This window comes from Artemia franciscana, chromosome 1 (assembly GCF_032884065.1).
Source record: "Artemia franciscana chromosome 1, ASM3288406v1, whole genome shotgun sequence".
In the NCBI taxonomy this organism is placed as follows: Eukaryota; Metazoa; Arthropoda; class Branchiopoda; order Anostraca; family Artemiidae; genus Artemia; species Artemia franciscana.
In genome coordinates this window covers 26,871,333-26,890,719 of record NC_088863.1, presented here as the reverse complement: position 1 = coordinate 26,890,719, position 19,387 = coordinate 26,871,333, and the positions used below count along the sequence as shown (strand labels likewise).

The 19,387-nt window shown below is 36.8% G+C and overlaps 1 protein-coding gene across 6 annotated transcripts in view; it reads right to left on the bottom strand.

Moving 5' to 3' along the window:
* LOC136027677 (G patch domain-containing protein 3-like) overlaps positions 1 to 19,387 on the bottom strand; it is a 51,486-nt gene that overhangs the window by 27,174 nt on the left and 4,925 nt on the right. For 4 of the 6 annotated variants that reach the window (XM_065705153.1, XM_065705127.1, XM_065705139.1 and 1 more), the window contains exons 2-3: positions 17,183 to 17,577; positions 9,585 to 9,775 (exon numbers count right to left, since the gene is read on the bottom strand). In XM_065705153.1, the coding sequence (XP_065561225.1) occupies positions 9,585 to 9,775; positions 17,183 to 17,289 (298 nt within the window). In that variant the 5' untranslated portion in view covers positions 17,290 to 17,577. The remainder of the gene's footprint in view (positions 1 to 9,584; positions 9,776 to 17,182; positions 17,578 to 19,387) is intronic. The other 2 variants (XM_065705145.1, XM_065705150.1) reach the window with 2 other exon arrangements.

Sequence of the window (19,387 nt, the reverse complement as noted above, 5' to 3'; positions counted from 1 at the left end):
AAACTCTAAAAAACGGAATTTCAATGCTAAAATATACATCAAAAGAATCAGATTTTTATGCTGATTTTAAATATATAAGTTTCATCAAATTTAGTCTTTGTCATCAGAAGTTACGAGCCTGAGAAAATTTGCCTTATTTTAGAAAATAGGGGGTAACACCCCCTTAAAAGTCATAGGATCTTAACGAAAATCGCAAAACCGGATTCAGCGTATCAGAGAACCCTATAGAAAAAATTTCAAGGTCCAATCTACAAAAATGTGGAATTTCGTATTTTTTGCCAGAAGACAAATCACGGGTGCGTGTTTATTTGTTTTTTTGTTTGTTTTTTTTTTCCCAGGGGTCATCGTATCGACCAAGTGGTCCTAGAATGTCGCAAGAGGGCTCATTCTAACGGAAATGAAAAGTTCTAGTGCCCTTTTTAAGTGACCAAAAAAATTGGAGGGCACCTAGGCCCCCTCCCACGCTCATTTTTTTTACGAAAGTCAACGGATCAAAATTTTGAGATAGCCATTTTGTTCCGCATAGTCTAAAACCATAATAACTATGTCTTTGGGGATGACGTACCCCCCACAGTCCCTGGGAGAGGGGCTGCAAGTTACAAACTTTGGCCAATGTTTTCATACAGTAATGGTTACTGGGAAGTGTACCGACGTTATCAGGGGGATTTTTTTGGTTTGGGTGTGGGGTTTAGGGGAGGGGGCTATATGGGAGGATCTTTTCTTGGAGGAATATTTCATGGGGGAAGAGAAATTCAATCAAAAGGGCGCAGGACTTTCTAGCATTACTATAAAAAAAAAAACAATGAAAATGTAAACATGAAAAAGTTTTTTCAATTGAAAGTAACGAGAAGCATCAAAACTTAAAACAAACAGAGATTATTACGCATATGAGGGGTTCTAAAAATACTTTAGCATAAAGAGCGATGTATTTAGGAGGAGATAAATACTTCACTCTTTATGCTAAAAATTTTTAAAGTAATTTCAACTATTTATTCTACGGCCTTTCTGATTCAGGGGTCATTCTTAAAGAATTAGGACAAAACAAGATTTAGTGTGAAGAGCGAGGTATTAACGAGGGGACCAACCCCCTCATATACATAATCAAAAATATAAGAATATAAAAGCTTGTTACGTAAGTTAATTCTTAAGTTGCGTATTTTTTTACTAATAAAAACGTTCGTTAAAAATTATAAGATCTAGTTGCCTTTTTAAGTAACCGAAAAATTGGAGGACAACTAGGCCTCCTTCCCCACCCCTTATTTCTCAAAATCGTCTGATCGAAACTAAGAGAAAGCCATTTAGCCAAAAAAAGAATTAATATGCAAATTTCATTTTAATAATTTATGTACGGAGAGCCAAAATCAGACATGCATTAATTCAAAAACTTTCAGAAATTAAATAAAAAAAACAAGTTTTTTGAAATGAAAGTAAGAAGTGACATTAAAACTTAAAACGAACAGAAATTACTCCTTATATGAAAGGGGTTTTTCCTCCACGACGCCCCGCTCCTTGCGTTAAAGTTTGATTCTTTCTCGCAACTCTACTTTTTAAAACAATAAAAAACTTTAGCGTAAAGAGCGGGGCGTCGTGGAGGAAAAACCCCTTTCATATAAGGAGTAATTTCTGTTCGTTTTAAGTTTTAATGTCGCTCCTTACTTTCATTTCCAAAAACTTTGTTTTTTTTATTTAATGTTTTCAAGATCTGTCTGCACCAGAAATATTCTTGCTTATATGATAGAGAAAAGAACCTTTCATGCTGTAATTGAAACACCAATGGATAAAGCATCAGGATATAGATCCAGTAATAAGGAAAGTCTTGCCGTAAAATTTCTTCAAACTATGTCTAGTTTTTAGCTGCTGAAAAAAGGAACAACCCTTTCGTTATGCACGAATCAGCAGAGAAAAGAACGTTAGATCAGTTTAAAAACACGATGACATTCCCAAAAAAGTTGAAAATGAGAAATAAAAAGTTATGTTACATAGCTTTGGTGAAACAACACCATAAACATTTGATTTCATGCATCTTTTCTTCTTTATGGAGACTGATACACTAAAAGTATGCAATTAGTAATAAGTAATAAGGAAAAGTATTAAAACTTAAAACGAATAGAAATTATTCTGCATACAGGGGAGGCTGTCCCTTCCTCTGTCCCCGCTGTTCAAATAAAGTGAAGCACTTTTTAGGGGCGATATAAGCAAGTAGTTAGGATTCTTTAGTTGTTTCCTGAATTTTAGAGTATTTCCTTTTGAGTAGGCTTAACAGTAAACTGATACAGTTGGATTTATTAAAATTACTGCTAGAAAATATATGAAAATATAGAAATAAATAGAAATATATAGTTTTGACTATATATGGGCATATTAGTGAGTTTTGGTGGTAAAATACAGTGGAAGATCATCCAAATGTGTTAACTGCAAATTTTCTGCATATTATGAAGTAAGGATTGGTTTTGTAACGTGTTTTCTTCCGCATATTCCCAATTCTATCCCCAAAAATTATTCTCTAATGGTTTTCAAAGACACCTCCGGTTAAATTATTTAAATTTAAATTATTTATTTTCTTTATTTCCCTCAAAAAATGAGGAGCAGGCTACAATATAAATATAAAGAAAAGACAAATAATAACGCTTACAACCAAAAAATATCAAATATTGATCAAACACTTAAAAAGAAAAAAAAAAGATGCAAAAACACTTGCTAAATAATTTAACCTGTAGATCGTCAAGAGCCAGAACTGTTACTAAAAAACGGAAATAAATTGTGGCCTAAAAGGATAACTTTCGCCTTGTCTTCAAATGTTTTATTTATTTTTTTCTTTATACAGACTAGGGGATCCTTCACTTTAAGCTTTAAAACAATCTCAGTGTTACCATGACAGACCACTGCCCCAAGAGCTCCTGTCTAACCGTAAGAAGCGGAAGCGATGCCGCAAGCGTGGCGGCGAACAAGGTCAGCTGATGATCCCAGTTATCGTTTCATTAAGATCAACCAGTCTTGCTCCGAAAACCTCACCCCATCAACGTAACCTTGTTAAGATAGACTGTTCTACAAATACCAATATGCCATCTCTTATTCCTTTGAATCAAGCTCCGGTATGTTCGACTAGTAGTGATCAGCCTCCCCCCTATTAAGGTCAGTGACTTTTAATTCGAAAAATAGAATGCCGAATTTTCTCGTTATGAACTGCCAGTCATTGTGTAAAAAAATGGAAGAATTTGAAGTTATTGTCCGTCAAAATAGTATCCCAGTTATCGCAGTTACAGAAACTTGGAATCTTGATAGGTTGTCAGGTCATATGGCAGGCTACGAAAATTTCCAGAGCACACGTGCTGATCGAGGTGAGCATAGACTAGGTGGAGGTGTTGCCTTGTACATACAGAAAGACATCCCTTGCAAATTATTACCGGAATTATTTGATCCAGCTCATGAATTAATCTGGGCTATTTGCAAACCTAAATCTCTTCCCCGTCGCTTATCTTATATTATAGTTGCTTCAGTATATTACCCGGAAAGTGCTAGAAACAGGGGTGACTTGGTTTTCCACCTCCAAACGACTATTGATCACCTGAGAAGTATATACAGTAGCCCTGCTTTTATTATAAGAGGAGACTTTAACCAAACCAAGAAGAGTTGGTTATCATCTTGTTTGTCTTTAAACAAGTAGTACACATACCCACCCACTCTTTGGGGGGCATATTGGACCTCATATTCACAAATTGTGATGATTTTTACTCCCCTCCCTTTTCCCTTGATCCCGTTGGCATGTCAGACCACAACGCAATTCTTTGGAAAGCAAGAGAGTCTTTACCAAAGCCCAAACTATCCCGTGTCACTGTTCGTCCTTGTACGGAGTCGGCCATCTGTGAATACGGTCGATGGATTGGCACATATGACTTCTCCGAAGTGTACAATACCGGGCTCTTGGAAACTAAGGTATCCGATTTCAATACCAACCATGTAAGGATCCTTGCCTCACAGAGGTCGGGGGAGCATGACGGTCCCAAGTCCGCAAATGAGGAGGGTTGGGCTGTGGGCTTGCAACCCACACCCGGGACCTTGAGGGGCAACCTTCAGGGGAAAAACAACTGCAACTGAAACGTCTACAACAGCCTCGGATACATCACCTCCCCAGATAACGACCCCTGCATGCCCCCGGAACCGATTTTTGACTGCGAAACAGAATCTAAAGATGGGTTTTTGGAACGTGAGAACGATGAACCAGTTATCCAAGACAGAGCAAGTTCTTAAAGAGATGAGACAATACCTCATCGATATACTCGTTCTCAGTGAAATAAGGTGGACTGGAAATGGATTAGAGAAGTTCAGTGATGGATATGTCATAGCATATAGTGGTCACCCTTCCGTCCACCGCGCTGGTGTAGGACTTCTGATGTCGCCACTTGCACACAAAGCAATGACAAACTGGAACCCAATTAACGAACGTATAATGACAGCTCGCTTCGTATCAAATCGCACAAAAATGACCATCTTCGCATACTACGCTCCAACTAACGAAGCTGATGAAGAGGAGAAAGATGCTTTCTATAACATGCTAAACTCGGTCACCAAAGACGTTCCCAGGCATGATGTACTCTGCGTGATTGGCGATCTAAATGCTAAAGTTGGTGCAGACCGCCAGTACTGCCCTGAAGTTCTGGGCCCACATGGCATGGGAGAGATAAATGAGAATGGCACACTGCTAATCGATTATGCACTAAGCAACGATTTGATAATAGGTGGTAGTATGTTCGACCATAAAACGATTCACAAGTACACATGGGTGTCCCCCGACGGCCGAACGAAGAATCAAATCGACCATTTCCTCATGTCAAGACGTTGGAGAAGTAGCCTATGTGACGTGAGGGGTTTTCGAGGAGCGGATGTTAATACAGATCACATCCTGATGATAGCCGAAGTAAGAATCAAACTGAAAGCTCAGAAGCGGAAAACTAACACTGCAACACATAAACAATTTGACACCGATAAGCTGAAAGATCCTGACATCCGCAAAAACTTCTGCATATCTCTACATAACAGATTTGAAGCGTTAAATCTGCTCGACGAAACCAATGACTTTGATGTTGAGAATACGTGGACCTCAGTCAAGAGTGTGTACCATGACGTTGCGAAGGCCAACCTTGGCTTCAAGAAAAGAAAGAAAGAAGAATGGATATCGGATGACACCTGGAAATACATCAGTAAACGCAAGGAGACCCGAACGCTTATCCTGAATACATCAAGCCCAGAGCAAAAAGCCCAATTACAGCTCCGCTACAAAGAAGAGGATAAAGCAGTGAAAAGAAGTGCCAGGAAAGACAAAAGAATTGCCATTGAGAGAAAAGCAGCCTTTGCAGAAGAAGCTGCAAAGAAAGGAGACTCAAAAATGGTTTATCGACTAACAAACGAGATAGTTGGAAAGAAAACAAATCGTACATCCCTTGTAAAAGATGAAAATGGAGACATTATTTCGGATCCACAGAAAGCTGACGAGAGATGGGCCTCACATTTCGAGAAAGTCTTAAATAGGCCCAGACCTGATGATCCAGAAACAGTACCGGATACGCCATTTTTACAAATTGACGTAAGTGCTGACCCACCCAGCACGGTAGAAGTGACGACAGCTGTGAAAAAGCTGAAAAATGGACGTGCACCTGGAGTCGATGGGATCACGGCAGAGATGCTGAAAGCGTCCCTTCGAGCCTGCATGTTCGTATGGACTGCTCTTCTAGTGGCCATTTGGAACAACGAAAAAGTCCCAAAAGATTGGACCAGAGGTATACTGGTCAAACTCTTCAAGAAAGGCGATGCACAAATTTGTGACAATTGGAGGGGCATCAATTAGACGTCTGTGCCTAGTAAAATACTAGCCTCAGTAATACTACAACGCCTAAGAGCAGCCCTGGACTCACATCTCAGGGAAGAGCAACATGGGTTCCGACCTGGTAGGTCTTGCTCTGATCTTAGTTTCATTCTTAGACTGATGGTGGAAGAGTCCAGAGAATGGAACAAAAAGCTGTACCTGCTCTTCATTGATTTTGAAAAGGCGTTCGATTGTGTTGACCGAGATACTTTATGGAAGATTTTGAAATATTACGGAGTACCTGATAAACTAGTCAAAATGATAATCGCACTATATGAGGATAGTGAATGCTGTGTACGCACAGAAAATGGGGACACGCGTTTCTTCAAGATAATGTCTGGCGTCAAACAAGGGTGTGTCCTATCCCCGTTTCTGTCTGTCATTGTAATGGACTATATTCTACGGCAGTCTTCAGGCATTGGAGTGAAGATTAGCAGCCGACTGATCTCCGATTTTGACTTCGCAGATGACGTTGTTCTTCTTGAAGAAGCGAAACTACGACTGCAGCTGCTACTCGACGCCATAGACGAAAAGGCCGAGAAAATGAAACTTACAGTAAATGTCAGTAAAACAAAGAGTATGGCCACATCTGACTCCCCACTCATGTTAAAATGCAAAAATAAAACTATTGAGCAGGTCAAGAAATTTAAATATCTTGGGAGTTGGATCGAATACGATGGTGAAATAGCCAACGAAATCAAGAGGAAAATTGGACAAGCGACATCGGCTTTTAGCAAGTTGAAACCAGTCTGGCGCAGTAGTAAATACTCTATGCGCTTGAAGCTCCGCCTCCTGAATAGCAATGTGATGTCCATCCTCCTCTATGGTAGTGAATGCTGGAAACTAAACACCCAGCTAGAGAAACGTGTCCTAGCCTTTGAAAACATGTGCCTTAGGAGAATCCTGAACATATCGTGGCAGGAAAAGGTCACCAGCATAGAAGTTCGCCGGCGAACCGGTCAGCCATTAGTTACTGACCTTCTGAAACGTAGGAGATGGACATACCTTGGCCACGTCCTCCGTATGCCAGGGGATCGACTCCCGAATACAGTATATGATTGGCGTCCCGAGGGGAGGCGAAAAAAAGGTCGACCAAGACACACCTTACGACGACAGTACGACCGAGACCTGAGAAATGCGAAGTTGTCTCTTCAACCACAGTGGGAGGACGTCATGGCTGCAGCTCAGCTCCGAGATGTCTGGCGAGGTTTCGTAGACGCCCTATGAGCCACCCCTGGCTCTGGAGGATCTAAGGTCTAAGGTAAGGAATACGACAAACCATGAATATCTCCAGCTATTAAATTACTAATAAAAGAGAGGTCTCGCCTCTACTCCCGTGGTGATATTATCAACGGCAAAAAATTGCGAAATCAAATAGTCTCTTTGGTAAAGAAAGCCGAAGCTCGCTATGGTCGTGAAACCATGCCCTCCCAATTACTTACTTCAGACCCCAAAAAGTGGCACAACGCTGTGAAAAAAGTGGCCGGCCAAGCTGTTGACAGCAGTGTAAAGATCAGCAATGATGGTGGGTCCTTAATCAGTGCAGAAGTAGTGAGTGAATTCTTCACCAAGATCTGCACTACCTATCCAACTATTACGGCTCATGAAAAGTCCACCATACTTGAAACATGTGAGCCTGAGAACAACATAATAGTCAGTGAGTTTGACGTTTACACGGAATTACGGAAGATCAAACCAAATACATCTTCATACCCTGGTGAATTACCTGCCAAACTGCTACGTGAATATGCAACCTTCATAGCATTACCACTGTCCAGCATAATTAACGAGTGTTTTGCTTCTGGCTATTTCCCGTCACAGAGGAAAAGGGCATATATTAGAATTATTCAAAAAAGCGCGCCCCTAGTGCATGCGACGATCTCCGCCCGATCTCACTTGCACCTTGGTTGGCGAAAGTAACTGAGGCCTTTATACTCAAGTTTCTTCTGAAACAAATTCATGGGCGTATTGATAAATTCCAGTACGGTGGACTCCCCAAGTGTAGTACTACAATCTACCTAGTACGGATGTTTGGTTGTGTCCTCCAATGGCTTGAAAAAGGTAGCTGTTTCGTCGACATTTGCGCAGAGGATTTCCGAAAGACCTTTGACCTAATCTGCCACCTGACTGCAGGCATGAATCTCCAGGAAATGGGGGCCAAACGATGCACCCTTGGCCTTGTACTTGACTTCTTAACTGGCCAAAAACAAAAAGTCTTTGCACTCCACGAAAACGATTCGGATTCATCCTGGTAAGATACTTCTTGCGGGGCCCCACAAAGCACGAAATTAGCTGGAATAATTTTCCTGGCTGTAATTGATTCCCTGCTTAATCATCACGATGACCGTCACAAGTTTGTAGATGATCTGTCCATAGTGCTCGCTTACCTGGTCGAAAACACTATCATAACAAAGCAGTTTTCAGACCAGTTATTTGATCAGCTATAGACCGAATGCTCAAGTCATGATCTTACCATTAACGTAGCCAAGTCGAAGATAATTCATTTCAACCCTCTGAAGCGGAATATAGATATGCCTCTAGTCCCTTTCCCGATTGTGAACGAAATAAAAATCTTAGGAGTAACTTTCACTAGTCACTGTAGTTTCAGTGCCCATATTAATTTAACCGTCCACAAGGCTAATGCAAGCCTTCACACACTTACCAAAATGAGGCGTTTTGGGCGTGATACTGAAAGTCTTCTCCATGCCTACATGTGTTATGTTCGCCCGTTGCTCGAGTACGCGTGCCCGGTGTGGGGTCCATCTGCTATCCGCACAGCATACCTATTACGCGACATAGAGTGCGTCCAGAAAAGAGCAACAAGGATTATACTCCGAAACCGTGACATACCCTATGATCAAGCCCTCGCTAAATTAAATTTATCTCCACTTAAAGTCCGGCTTGAACACCTTATTCAGCAATTTGGAAAATCCGTCCTAGCCAATAAGAGCCACCGATCAATACTACCCGAACCAGCCCCTCCCAATAGCCGAACTCGCTTACAAAATAAACTTGCACCCTCTCTCTCTACCTCTTTCTCTCTCTCTCTCTCTCTCTCTCTCTCTCTCTCTCTCTTTCTCTCTCTAAAAGAAATGGGGAAACCAAGTAAAAATTTACTAAATTTAAAATAAGAAAAATGAGAGAGAGAGAGAGAGAGAGAGAGAGAGAGAGAGAGAGAGAGAGAGAGAGAGAGAGAGAGAGAGAGAGAGAGAGAGAGAGAGAGACTGATACACTAAAACTATGCATGATCTTTAATATTTCCAGCTTCTTCAAGAATTAATTCAACTGTAAGCCATTTAAGAATTATTTAGTAGTTGTCTGATTCAGATATATTTTGGCACAGTCCGTTTCTTTGCTAATTAGAGTGAGATTAATTACAAAGGACGGCAACATTTTAACCCACAAAAAATAATACATTTCACAAAAAAATTTTATCACCCAAAACAGGTGAAATTTAATAGTTTTTAGACTGCTAATGACAAAATGTGCAGCTGAGTCTGAAAAAAAAAAAAAACAGTATAAATGTCTTACAAATCATTTGTGATTTACTTGTACTTCCCAGACTTTTCTTATCCCAAAATTAGGCACTATTCTTAGGAACGCATCTTCAGATAGATGAAACATCTTGAATATTGGGAGGAAGATACGCCAAAAGTTACCAAAGAGTTAAAATGTTTATTCTCTTATTGAATTTTGTGACAGATAAGAAAAGATAAGCACTTACCAGGTTTAAATTTATCATTTTCCTGTTTATTGACAAGAATAATCTTGAGTATACATTTATCTTCATATTCAACACATTTCATATCAATCCAGCATTTGTCATGGTAAAATTTCACAAACCTTTCAGAGAGATCAGGGGTCACCTTGACCAAGCAGCATTGGTAATTGGAATCTTCTGCATCTGGCCTATGTCTAAAAATATAACCTTACGATTAATTTTAAGAGAGAAATTTCCCTTCCTCATTTGAGTATTTTTTTTCTTTGTCTGTGTAAAAGCTAGTTAGATAGGAAATACGTGAATGTCTTTTTATAACCAGCCTTTTATTAAAGTACGAGCGGCAATACCCTAGTGCTCCTTAAATGAAGAGCTTAATGCCTAAAATGTTTTTTTTTATTATTTCTCCCCCCCCCCCCCGAGCTGGTTCTATTAGAAGAGACAGTTTCAAGGGGGGCCACTTGATTGGAACTGAATGAGTTCTACCACCCTTTCTTCGTACCCAGTCCCCCTGTAACCCCCAAGACATTCAATAAAAACTTTAGGATAGTGATTTTGCTCAAAAGAGTTGAAACACCCGATCGATATAAACCTGGGGATGGCATGGTTCATATGGCTTCTTGGATCTGTGGTATAAATAGCACAAATTGTTAACCATTTACACATAGGCTTCGCAACGACAGATAGGGGAGGGGGGCTTATTCGACATTGGGTGAGTAATTGGCTAAAAATTTCTGGGATTTTTGGAAAAAAGATTAATTTTTTCTGACAGGGGAGGGGGGCAGGTGCAAGCAAATGGGCCAAAAACTTTCAGTTGCTGATCAGTTTGAAACTTATAGCTACAAGCCCTTCAGACTAGAAAAATTTACTGAACAACAAATTTTTTTCCCAGGGCACCTCCCAAAAAATGAGGGCCAAATATTTTTTTCCAAAAAGACTAAAAACTTCTCTGAGTAATTGGGCTACGGTACTGTTGAAAAATTACCGCAAAATAAAAACCGGTAAGTAAAATTAGTAAAATAAGGTAAAATAAGGTGAAATTGGGTAAGATACGGTACTCCTTAGAAAATATAGTACAAATTGCTGTCTTAGAGTTGTCCTATAGCTAGAAGACCAGTTGAGCATATCAAAACCTATTTAATATAAATTAATTTTAAAAGGACTTTCCGAAAAAAAAGTTTTCAAAGAAAAGTAGAGGTTATTTTAAACTTCAGATCAGGAGATACAAATACCTGTTAAAATTCAAAATCAAAACAACCAGTAATTACCATTAAAGAATAAATGAAACCCAAAACGAACAGAAATCAAATAAGCAATCATAGCAAAAAAACATACAACAAGTAATAATATAAATGAATAAATAACTCTTAAAGCGAGTGATACTTAAACCGAATATGCAAATCAAGCTCAAAATAAAAACAAAATATTTTGCCATTGAAACATAGATAAAACCCAAAACGAACCGAAATTAAATAAACAATCAATGCAAACAAAAATACAATAGATACATATATAAATGAAAGAATAAATTTTAAAACTAGTGAAACTTAATTTGAATATGCAAATTAAGCTTGAAACGAACATAAATCCTTCTCTCACTGTAACTGTAAAAGTCTAAAACCTACTGTGTCATTGGCGCGTTACTGAAAACAAATTATATTACAAATAGTTTCTTTTATACTTATTACAACTTTGAAAATAAACATAGAAATTACAGTAAAAATAAATTTTGAACTAATGAACTTAAAGCAATTACTATCATTATATATCAAACATTCAGTTGAATTTATTAGTTCTTTCTAAGATTGCTCAAGACGAATATAGTTTTACTACAGACAAAGAGTTTAGATACTGCCGCCTTCCCTAATTGTAAAGACATAAAGCTTAGTGCGATATTTGCGCTTCACTGAAAACGAATTATGTTACAAATATTTTCTTTTCCAGTTCTTACAGCATTGAAAATGAAAATAAAAATTAAAGTGAAATAAAATCTTGAACTGATAGATCTTTCAACAATTATGTGTCAAATATTCAATTTGATTTTGTTTATACTTTCCAAGACTGTTCAAGATACACAGTTTTTAGTAAAGCACCAATGACGTAGTAAGTTGACGCAGTAGGACTTTTACAATGAGAGAAGGAGAAGATACCCAAACTTTTGTTTGTAGTGATTTTTGTTTGTTCCAAGCTTAATTTGCATATTCAATTTAAGTTTCAATTGTTTTAAGATTCACTTATTTATATTAGTATCTACTATGTATTTGTTCGCATGATTGTTTGTTTAATTTCTGTTCGTTTTCAGTTTCATTTATGCTTCAATAACAAAATATTTATATTTTTTCATTTTAAGCTTGATTTGCATATTCAATTTAAGCATTACTCGCTTTAAGATTTATTTATTCAATTATATTATTACTTGTTCTATATTTTTTGCTATAGTTCTTTATTTAATTTCGGTTAATTTTTGGTTTCATTTATTCTTTAATATTAACTTCTGGTTGTTTTGAGTTTGAATTTTAATAGGTATTTGCATCTGTAGATCTTGAGTTTGAAATTGCATTTACTTTTCCTTGAGAAACTTCTTTTTTGAAAGTTTTTCTTTTTAAATAAATTTTTGTTCGTTTTTGATTGCAGAAAGTTTCAAGTTTTTAAAAATACTTTATTTCAAAATCAAACTTTTATTTCAAAATCAATTGTTCATCAAGGTATCAAAACTAGTATCAAAGTAAAAAAAATAACAAGGTAAAGAAAGCATAAAAGTAAACAAGGTATTAAAGTAAAAATAAGGATCTTGCATCACTTACAGCCCTTGCACTGTAAATCGAAGTTGCAAGGTAAATCACTAGATCCAAGTGTTGAAGTAAACAAAGAATCAAAGAAAAAAAGTTCCATAGCTCAGAGTCACTTCCCCAGGGCTAGGGATGGGGTTTCAACCCCAGAAGCATAGTTATTTGGCCTTGAACTTTTTGAACAGAATGGCAATCTCAAAATTTTGACCTGATGCCCTTTGCAAAAGTGGGGCGTCGGCTAGTTGCTCATTGATCATTTTGACTCTTACTCTTAGAGCCCCCTCCAAATACGACCATGCTTTCCACAAAAACTTTATGTTCTAATAAAAGGCAACTTACAAAGTTAAAATCCTTGCCCTGGGGCTATGGAACATTTCTCGACCCCTAGGTTATAATAAGTTGAATTTTGGACTATTTTGAACAAAATAGTTAATCCAAAATTTTTACAAGATACATTTGGGGAAAAAAGAAACAAGAGAGGGGAAGGGGCTTGTTACTTTTTGATTGCTTTCAATTCTTAAAAGGGGATAATAACTTTTGATTTCCGGTCAAATGAACTTCCTCCAAAGTTTATATGACCACGCTTGCCATAGAAACTTTACATGTTGACAATGGGCAGCTAGCAAAACTTGCAACCCTTTCCCCCAATGCTGGGCGGATTCAAAACCAGAACCATAGCTGTTTGACATTTGGACAATTTTGAACAAAATGGCTAACTTAAATTTTTATCAGAACCATTTGGTTTTTAGTTTTGATTGGAAGCACGAGTTTTTTGTTTAGAAAAAGACCCGTTAAACATCAAAGCCTTATGGTCTTTATGACCTTTAGTTGTCTATTGTCTAAAACTTGGTAACATAAAAAAATTAACTAAAAACTAAAATAACTTTTAATAAGAGATAACCATTCACAAGCAGTATATAGAGTTATTATCTCATTTGTGCAGCAAATGGGAGGATAATATTAGGGGGGTCAGGGTTAATGCTAAAGGGTGGGCGGGGCTGGCTGTGTGCAGCCTTCCTGTGGTGGCCCTGTTTTCACTAATTATAGTGCACAACTAAAACAAAAATAAAACATAAAAACCTTATTGCCTTTATGACCTTTAGTTTTCTATTGTCTAAAACTTAGTACCAAAAAAAAATTAATTACAAAAAAACTAAAACAACTTTACATACGGCAGTAGATAACAACTCACAAGCAGAAGGCTACATAGAGCTATCCTCCCATTTGCACAGCAAATGGGAGGATGCCCTCCGATCCCTTTTGAATCATGCAAAAGGTAACTAGAATTTTAAATTTCCTATCAAATGAGCCACATCTGAAGTTTATACAACTTCTCCTTACATAACAAGAGCTAAGAGCTCATATGGCACTTGTGACGAGGCAAGAAGAGCCAAGAGCTCATATGGTATGAGCTCTAACAAAATTGTAAGAATCAATAGAGTGATTTAAAAGGAAAATCAGAGGCTTAATACCGGTCGGGACTTGAAATAAGAGCCCTGAGTTACTATGTCCTTCTAAATGTCAAAATTCATTAACATCCGATCACCCACTCGTAAGTTAAAAATACCTTATTTTTTCTCATTTTTCCTCTCCCTTTAGCCCCCCAGATGGTCGAATCTGGGAAAAAGACTTTATCAAGTCAATTTGTGCAGCTCCCTGACACGCCTACCAATTTCATCGTCCTAGCACGTCCAGAAGCACCAAACTCGCCAAATCACTGAACCCCTCCCCCCAACTCCCCGAAAGAGAGCGAATCCAGTACGGTTACGTCAATCACATATCAAGGACATTTGCTTATTCTATCCACCAAGCTTCATCCCGATTCCTGCACTCCAAGCGTTTTCCAAGATTTCCCCCTCCAACTCCCCCCAATGTCAACAGATCTGGTCAGGATTTGAAATAAGAGCTCTGAGACATGAATTCCTTCTAAACATCAAATTTCATTAAGATCCGGTCACCGATACTTACGTTAAATTAAATAAAAAAAAACAAGTTTTTTTAACGGAAAGTAAGGAGTAACATTAAAACTTAAAACGAACAGAAATTAATTCGTATATGAAAGGGGATGCTTCCTCATCAACGCCCCGCTCTTTATGCTAAAGTTTGATTCTTTCTCTTAACTCTACTTTTTAAAACAGTAAAAAACTTTAGCGTAAAGAGCGAGGCGTTGATGAGGAAGCATCCGCTTTCATATACGAAGTAATTTCTGTTCGTTTTAAGTTTTAATGTCGCTCCTTACTTTCCGTTAAAAAAACTTTTTTTTTCATTTAATTTCTGAACGTTTTTGAATCAATGCATGTTTTGATTTTGGCTCTCCGCAGATGAATAATTAAAACGAAATTTGCATTTTTTTTTTTTTTTTTTTTTTTTTTTTGCTAAATGGCTTTCTCTTAGTTTTGATCGAATAATTTTCAGAAAAAAAGGAGCAGGAGAGGAGGCTTAGTTGCCCTTTGATTTTTTGGTCACTTAAAAAGGCAACTAGAACTTTTAATTTTTTTACGAATGTTTTTTATTAGTAAAAGATATACGTAACTTACAAATTAGCTTACGTAACGAACTTCTGTATTATCGTGTTTTTATTACGTATATGAAAGGGTTCGGCCCCTCGTCAGTACTTCGCTCTTTACACTAAAGCTTAAATTTTGTCCCGATTTCTTAAGAATGACACCTGAATCGCAAAAGCTGTAGAATAAATAGTTGAAATTGCTAAAAATACTTTAGCGTAAAGAACGAGGTATTAGGAGGAGGTGAGCCCATCATATGCATAATAATTTCTGTTCGTTTTAAGTTTTAATGCTTCTCCTTACTTTGAGTTGAAAAACTTTTCAATATTTATTTTTTCATTGTTTTTTTTTAATAATGCTAGAAAGTCCTGCGCTCCCTTCATGAAAATGTTATTCCCCCATGACAAATTCCTCCAAGGAAAGTTCCCCCAACATATTCCCCTCTTCTCAACCCCCCCCCCACAACCTAAAAATCCCTCTGAAAACGCATGTACACTTTCAAATAACCATTACTATATGTAAGCACTGGTCAAAGTTTGTAACTTGTGGCCCCTCCCACGGGGACTGTGGGGCAGTAAGTCGTCCCCAAAGACATAGTTATAAGGTTTTTGACTACGCTGAATAGAATGTCTATCTCAGAATTTTGATCTGGTGACTTTGGGAAAATAATTAGCGTGGGAGGGGGCCTAGATGCCCTCCAATTTTTTTGGTTACTTAAAAAGGGCACTAGAACTTTTAATTTCCGTTAGAATGAGCCCTCTCGCAAGATTCTAGGACCATTGGGTCGATACGATCACCCCTGAGAAAAAAAACAAACAAACAAATAAACACGCATCCATGAACTGCCTTCTAGCAAAAAATACAAAATTCCCTATTTTTGTAGATAGGAGCTTGAAACTTCTACATTAGGGTTCTCTGATACGCTGAATCTGATGTTGTGATTTTTGTCAAGATTCTATGGCTTTTAGGGGTTGTTTCCCCCTATTTTCTGAAATAAGGCAAATTTTCTCAGGCTCGTAAATTTTGATGGGTAAGACTAAACTTGATTGAACTTATAAATTTAAAATCAGCATTGAAATGCGATTCTTTTGATGTAACTATTGATATCAAAATTCCATTTTTTAGAGTTTTGCTTACTATAGAGCCAGGTCGCTCCTTACTACAGTTTGTTACCATGAACGGTTTGAAATACCTCAATTTTTCTATTTTTCCAAATTAACACCCCCCAGCTCCTCCAAAGCGAACGGATCCATTCCAATTATGCCAATCACGTATCTAGAACTTGTGCTTATTCTTCCCATCAAGTTTCATCCCAATCTCTCCACTCTAAGCGTTTTCCAAGATTTCTGTTTCCCTTCTCCAACCCCCTATGTCACCGGATCCAATTCTAGTCGAAAATGGAGCATCTAAGACATAAGATACGTCTATATATATCAATTTTCATTAAGATCCAATCACCTATTCGTAAGATAAAAATACCCCAATTTTCACGTTTTCCAAGAATTACAGTGTTCCCCTCCAACTCCCCCCAATGTCACAGGATCTGGTCGGAATTTGAAATTAGAACTTTAAAGCACAAGATCCTTCTAAATATCAAATTTCATTAAGATCAGGTCACCCATTCGTAGGTTACAAATACCTCATTTTTCCAAATTACTCCCCCTCCCCCAACACCAAAGAGAGCAGATCCAGTCCGGTTATGTCAGTCACGTATCTTAGACAGGTTTTCTTCCCATCTAGTTTTATCCTGATCTCTCTGCTTTCAGTATATTCTAAGAAGCATATTTTCCTCCAGGGTATAACTGTGGAACCTTATCTTTGCCACACATTTAAAACTGGAGCCTAATCTTGGAAAATGCTGTCCAATCTTTGACACAGGATACTAAAGTCAACAGCACAACATATCCCGATCATAGATACAGTCAACATTAGATAAATTTAAGCTAGGACAAGTGCTGTAACAGAATAATGATATTAAAATAGGCTAGTGTGTACAGGTAGCTTTTGTCTAAATTTAAATGTTGAAAAGCCCGATGTTTTCCAAGATTGTAGTAAGCTAATCCTATCTGATCTAGTCCTAAGCATCAGCTAGTCACAACTATCTAACCCTATGCACATAATGTCTAGAATTAGGAGCCTGCTATCTGTGTACAGAAAAGATACTTTTAAATTAGAATATATGGCCAAGATTAGGCACTAGGGGGTCTTCCCTTACTCATTGTTTCCTTCAGAAGTTGACCACTAAATATTTATTGCTTTGAGCAGTAAGGAACTCTTAAGTATCAGGTATTGATTCTAGATAGATACAAACCTAAAATGAAAGACTTCGAATCCATAATTTTCAGTGAAACCATCAAAGTAACTTCGAATATCAGCAATAGAAAACTGTTTGGGGATTCTCACTACTTGAAATAGCATATTGATTAACAAACTACCATATAGTCTATTATTGGACGATATTCTCAGTTTGTAGAATATGAACTGTTGTTATTGTCAAACCTTTAAATATCCTGTGTTGAGATGTTGTTGTTGTTTGGGGTTTGATGCATTCAACCAATAGGTCATATGCGTTTGTATCACTTGGTTTATCTGTGCCTTCTGTAATCACCAGCTTGCTTGGGTGTCACTTCAGTCAATATTCACTGAACTAAACCATATATCACTTAACTTGCTATTGGTAGGGGGGTATTCGCCTGCAGCAACTGCCTGTGTTGAAAAACAGGAATCAAATTAATGCAACTATGATTTGTCATACATCAATTAAAGTACATATACAAAATGATTATAATAAATAATACATTTTTACATTATAACCTGTCACATACTTCTAGATATAAAAATTTAAACACATAAAATATAAATAATAAAAAAAAAAAAATGGTAATTAGAAACTCTAAAATAAAATTTTATGGGAGGGGGCAACATGGTCTGTAAGATTAAAATAATATGGTGCCATATAACAGATATCTTGCTATTTATAGGGGGTTATTCACCAGCAACAATTGCTTTCATTTATAAACAGGAACCAAAATAATGCAATTTACATTATCAAACAGCACTTATAATGCTTACAACATCAAGAAGACAATAACAGTTTAATGGAAAAATAGAAGATAAACTTTTTTTAAAAATTTTACATTAAAATTAAAATTAATGATAAAAATTTTCCTTTCTTACATTGAATGGCAAAATTTCATAACAATCCTCCTAAACCATGCTTTATTGCTGGTGCAGGCAGATGTCCAACCAGAATTGCGGCAACTGACCTGTTGTATATTTTAGGGTAAATTAGAAATAAATTTAGGAATTAAAAAATTATGATTTTTATCCATATTGGGGAGTCATTAATTCACTACAAGCAATAGATTCTCTGGCTATAGTTTCAGCCAAAAGAGTAGACTCATTTGATTTCACTACATTATATACAAATTTACACTTAATTTAGTATTTGGAAATTTACAAAAAATTATTAAGAAATCTTTTCTTTTGTCAAATTTGTTCTTTTTTTTTAAATTGATGCTTATAATAAGAAAGGCTAGATGGACTAACTTCTTTAATAGCACCACTAATTCGAGAAGCTATGACTTGGACATGATTTATGTTTTACTAGAATTTGTCCTATTTAATACTTTTATAAAGTTTAATGGTAACTTGTATAAGCAAATTATTAGAGTTCCCATAGGGGGGGGGGGCAGTCTAATTATAGCAGACTTGTTTTTAAGCCAAGTAGAATATGAGTTTATGATTGATAAAAAGAACCCAAGTAATGTTAAATATTTACTTTCAAAAAAATAAAGGACATTTAGATGATCTTCTGGTGATGAATTGTGCAGAATTTTTAAAGATTTGAAATAATATATAACCACCAGAGTTAATTCTAGAACCTAGCAGTAGGAAAGGCAAAATAAGACCATTTTCTAGATTTAGATATCAATGTTTCTACTACTACTACTACTAATAACTCACTGCAGCACCAAGTCGCCTGAGGCCAACACAGCTACGCACGCTCCTCCTCCAACCTAATCTATTTAAAGCCTCCCTCTACATAATAATAAATTAGTTTTTTTCTAAATATATAATAAAACAGGTGATATTAATTTTGAAGTAGTTAATTTCCTATTCCTTAAAAGCAATATACATTCAAATATCACATATACAGCATTTTATTCCTGACTATTTAAACATGTGAGAAGTCAAATACGTAGCCATAAATTAATCTTAAGAGGTTTTTCTGCCAATAAACTTGCTTGGCAATTTAAAAACCTTAGTTTTCAGTATAATGAACTTTCAAATAAATATAATAAAAGTTATGAAGAAATTTTTAATGATATTTTGATGTAACATGTTGGATATAATTTCCTCTTAATTATGTTTTTTTGATTTAATATATTTGTATGATACCACAATAAAAACTCTGATTTGAAGTTTCTAAGCACCAGCAAAAAAATGTGCTGCCTCGTCAAGGAAGTGGAGAAGTCATGTGACTCCTGCATTATAATCATTGATGATTTTAATT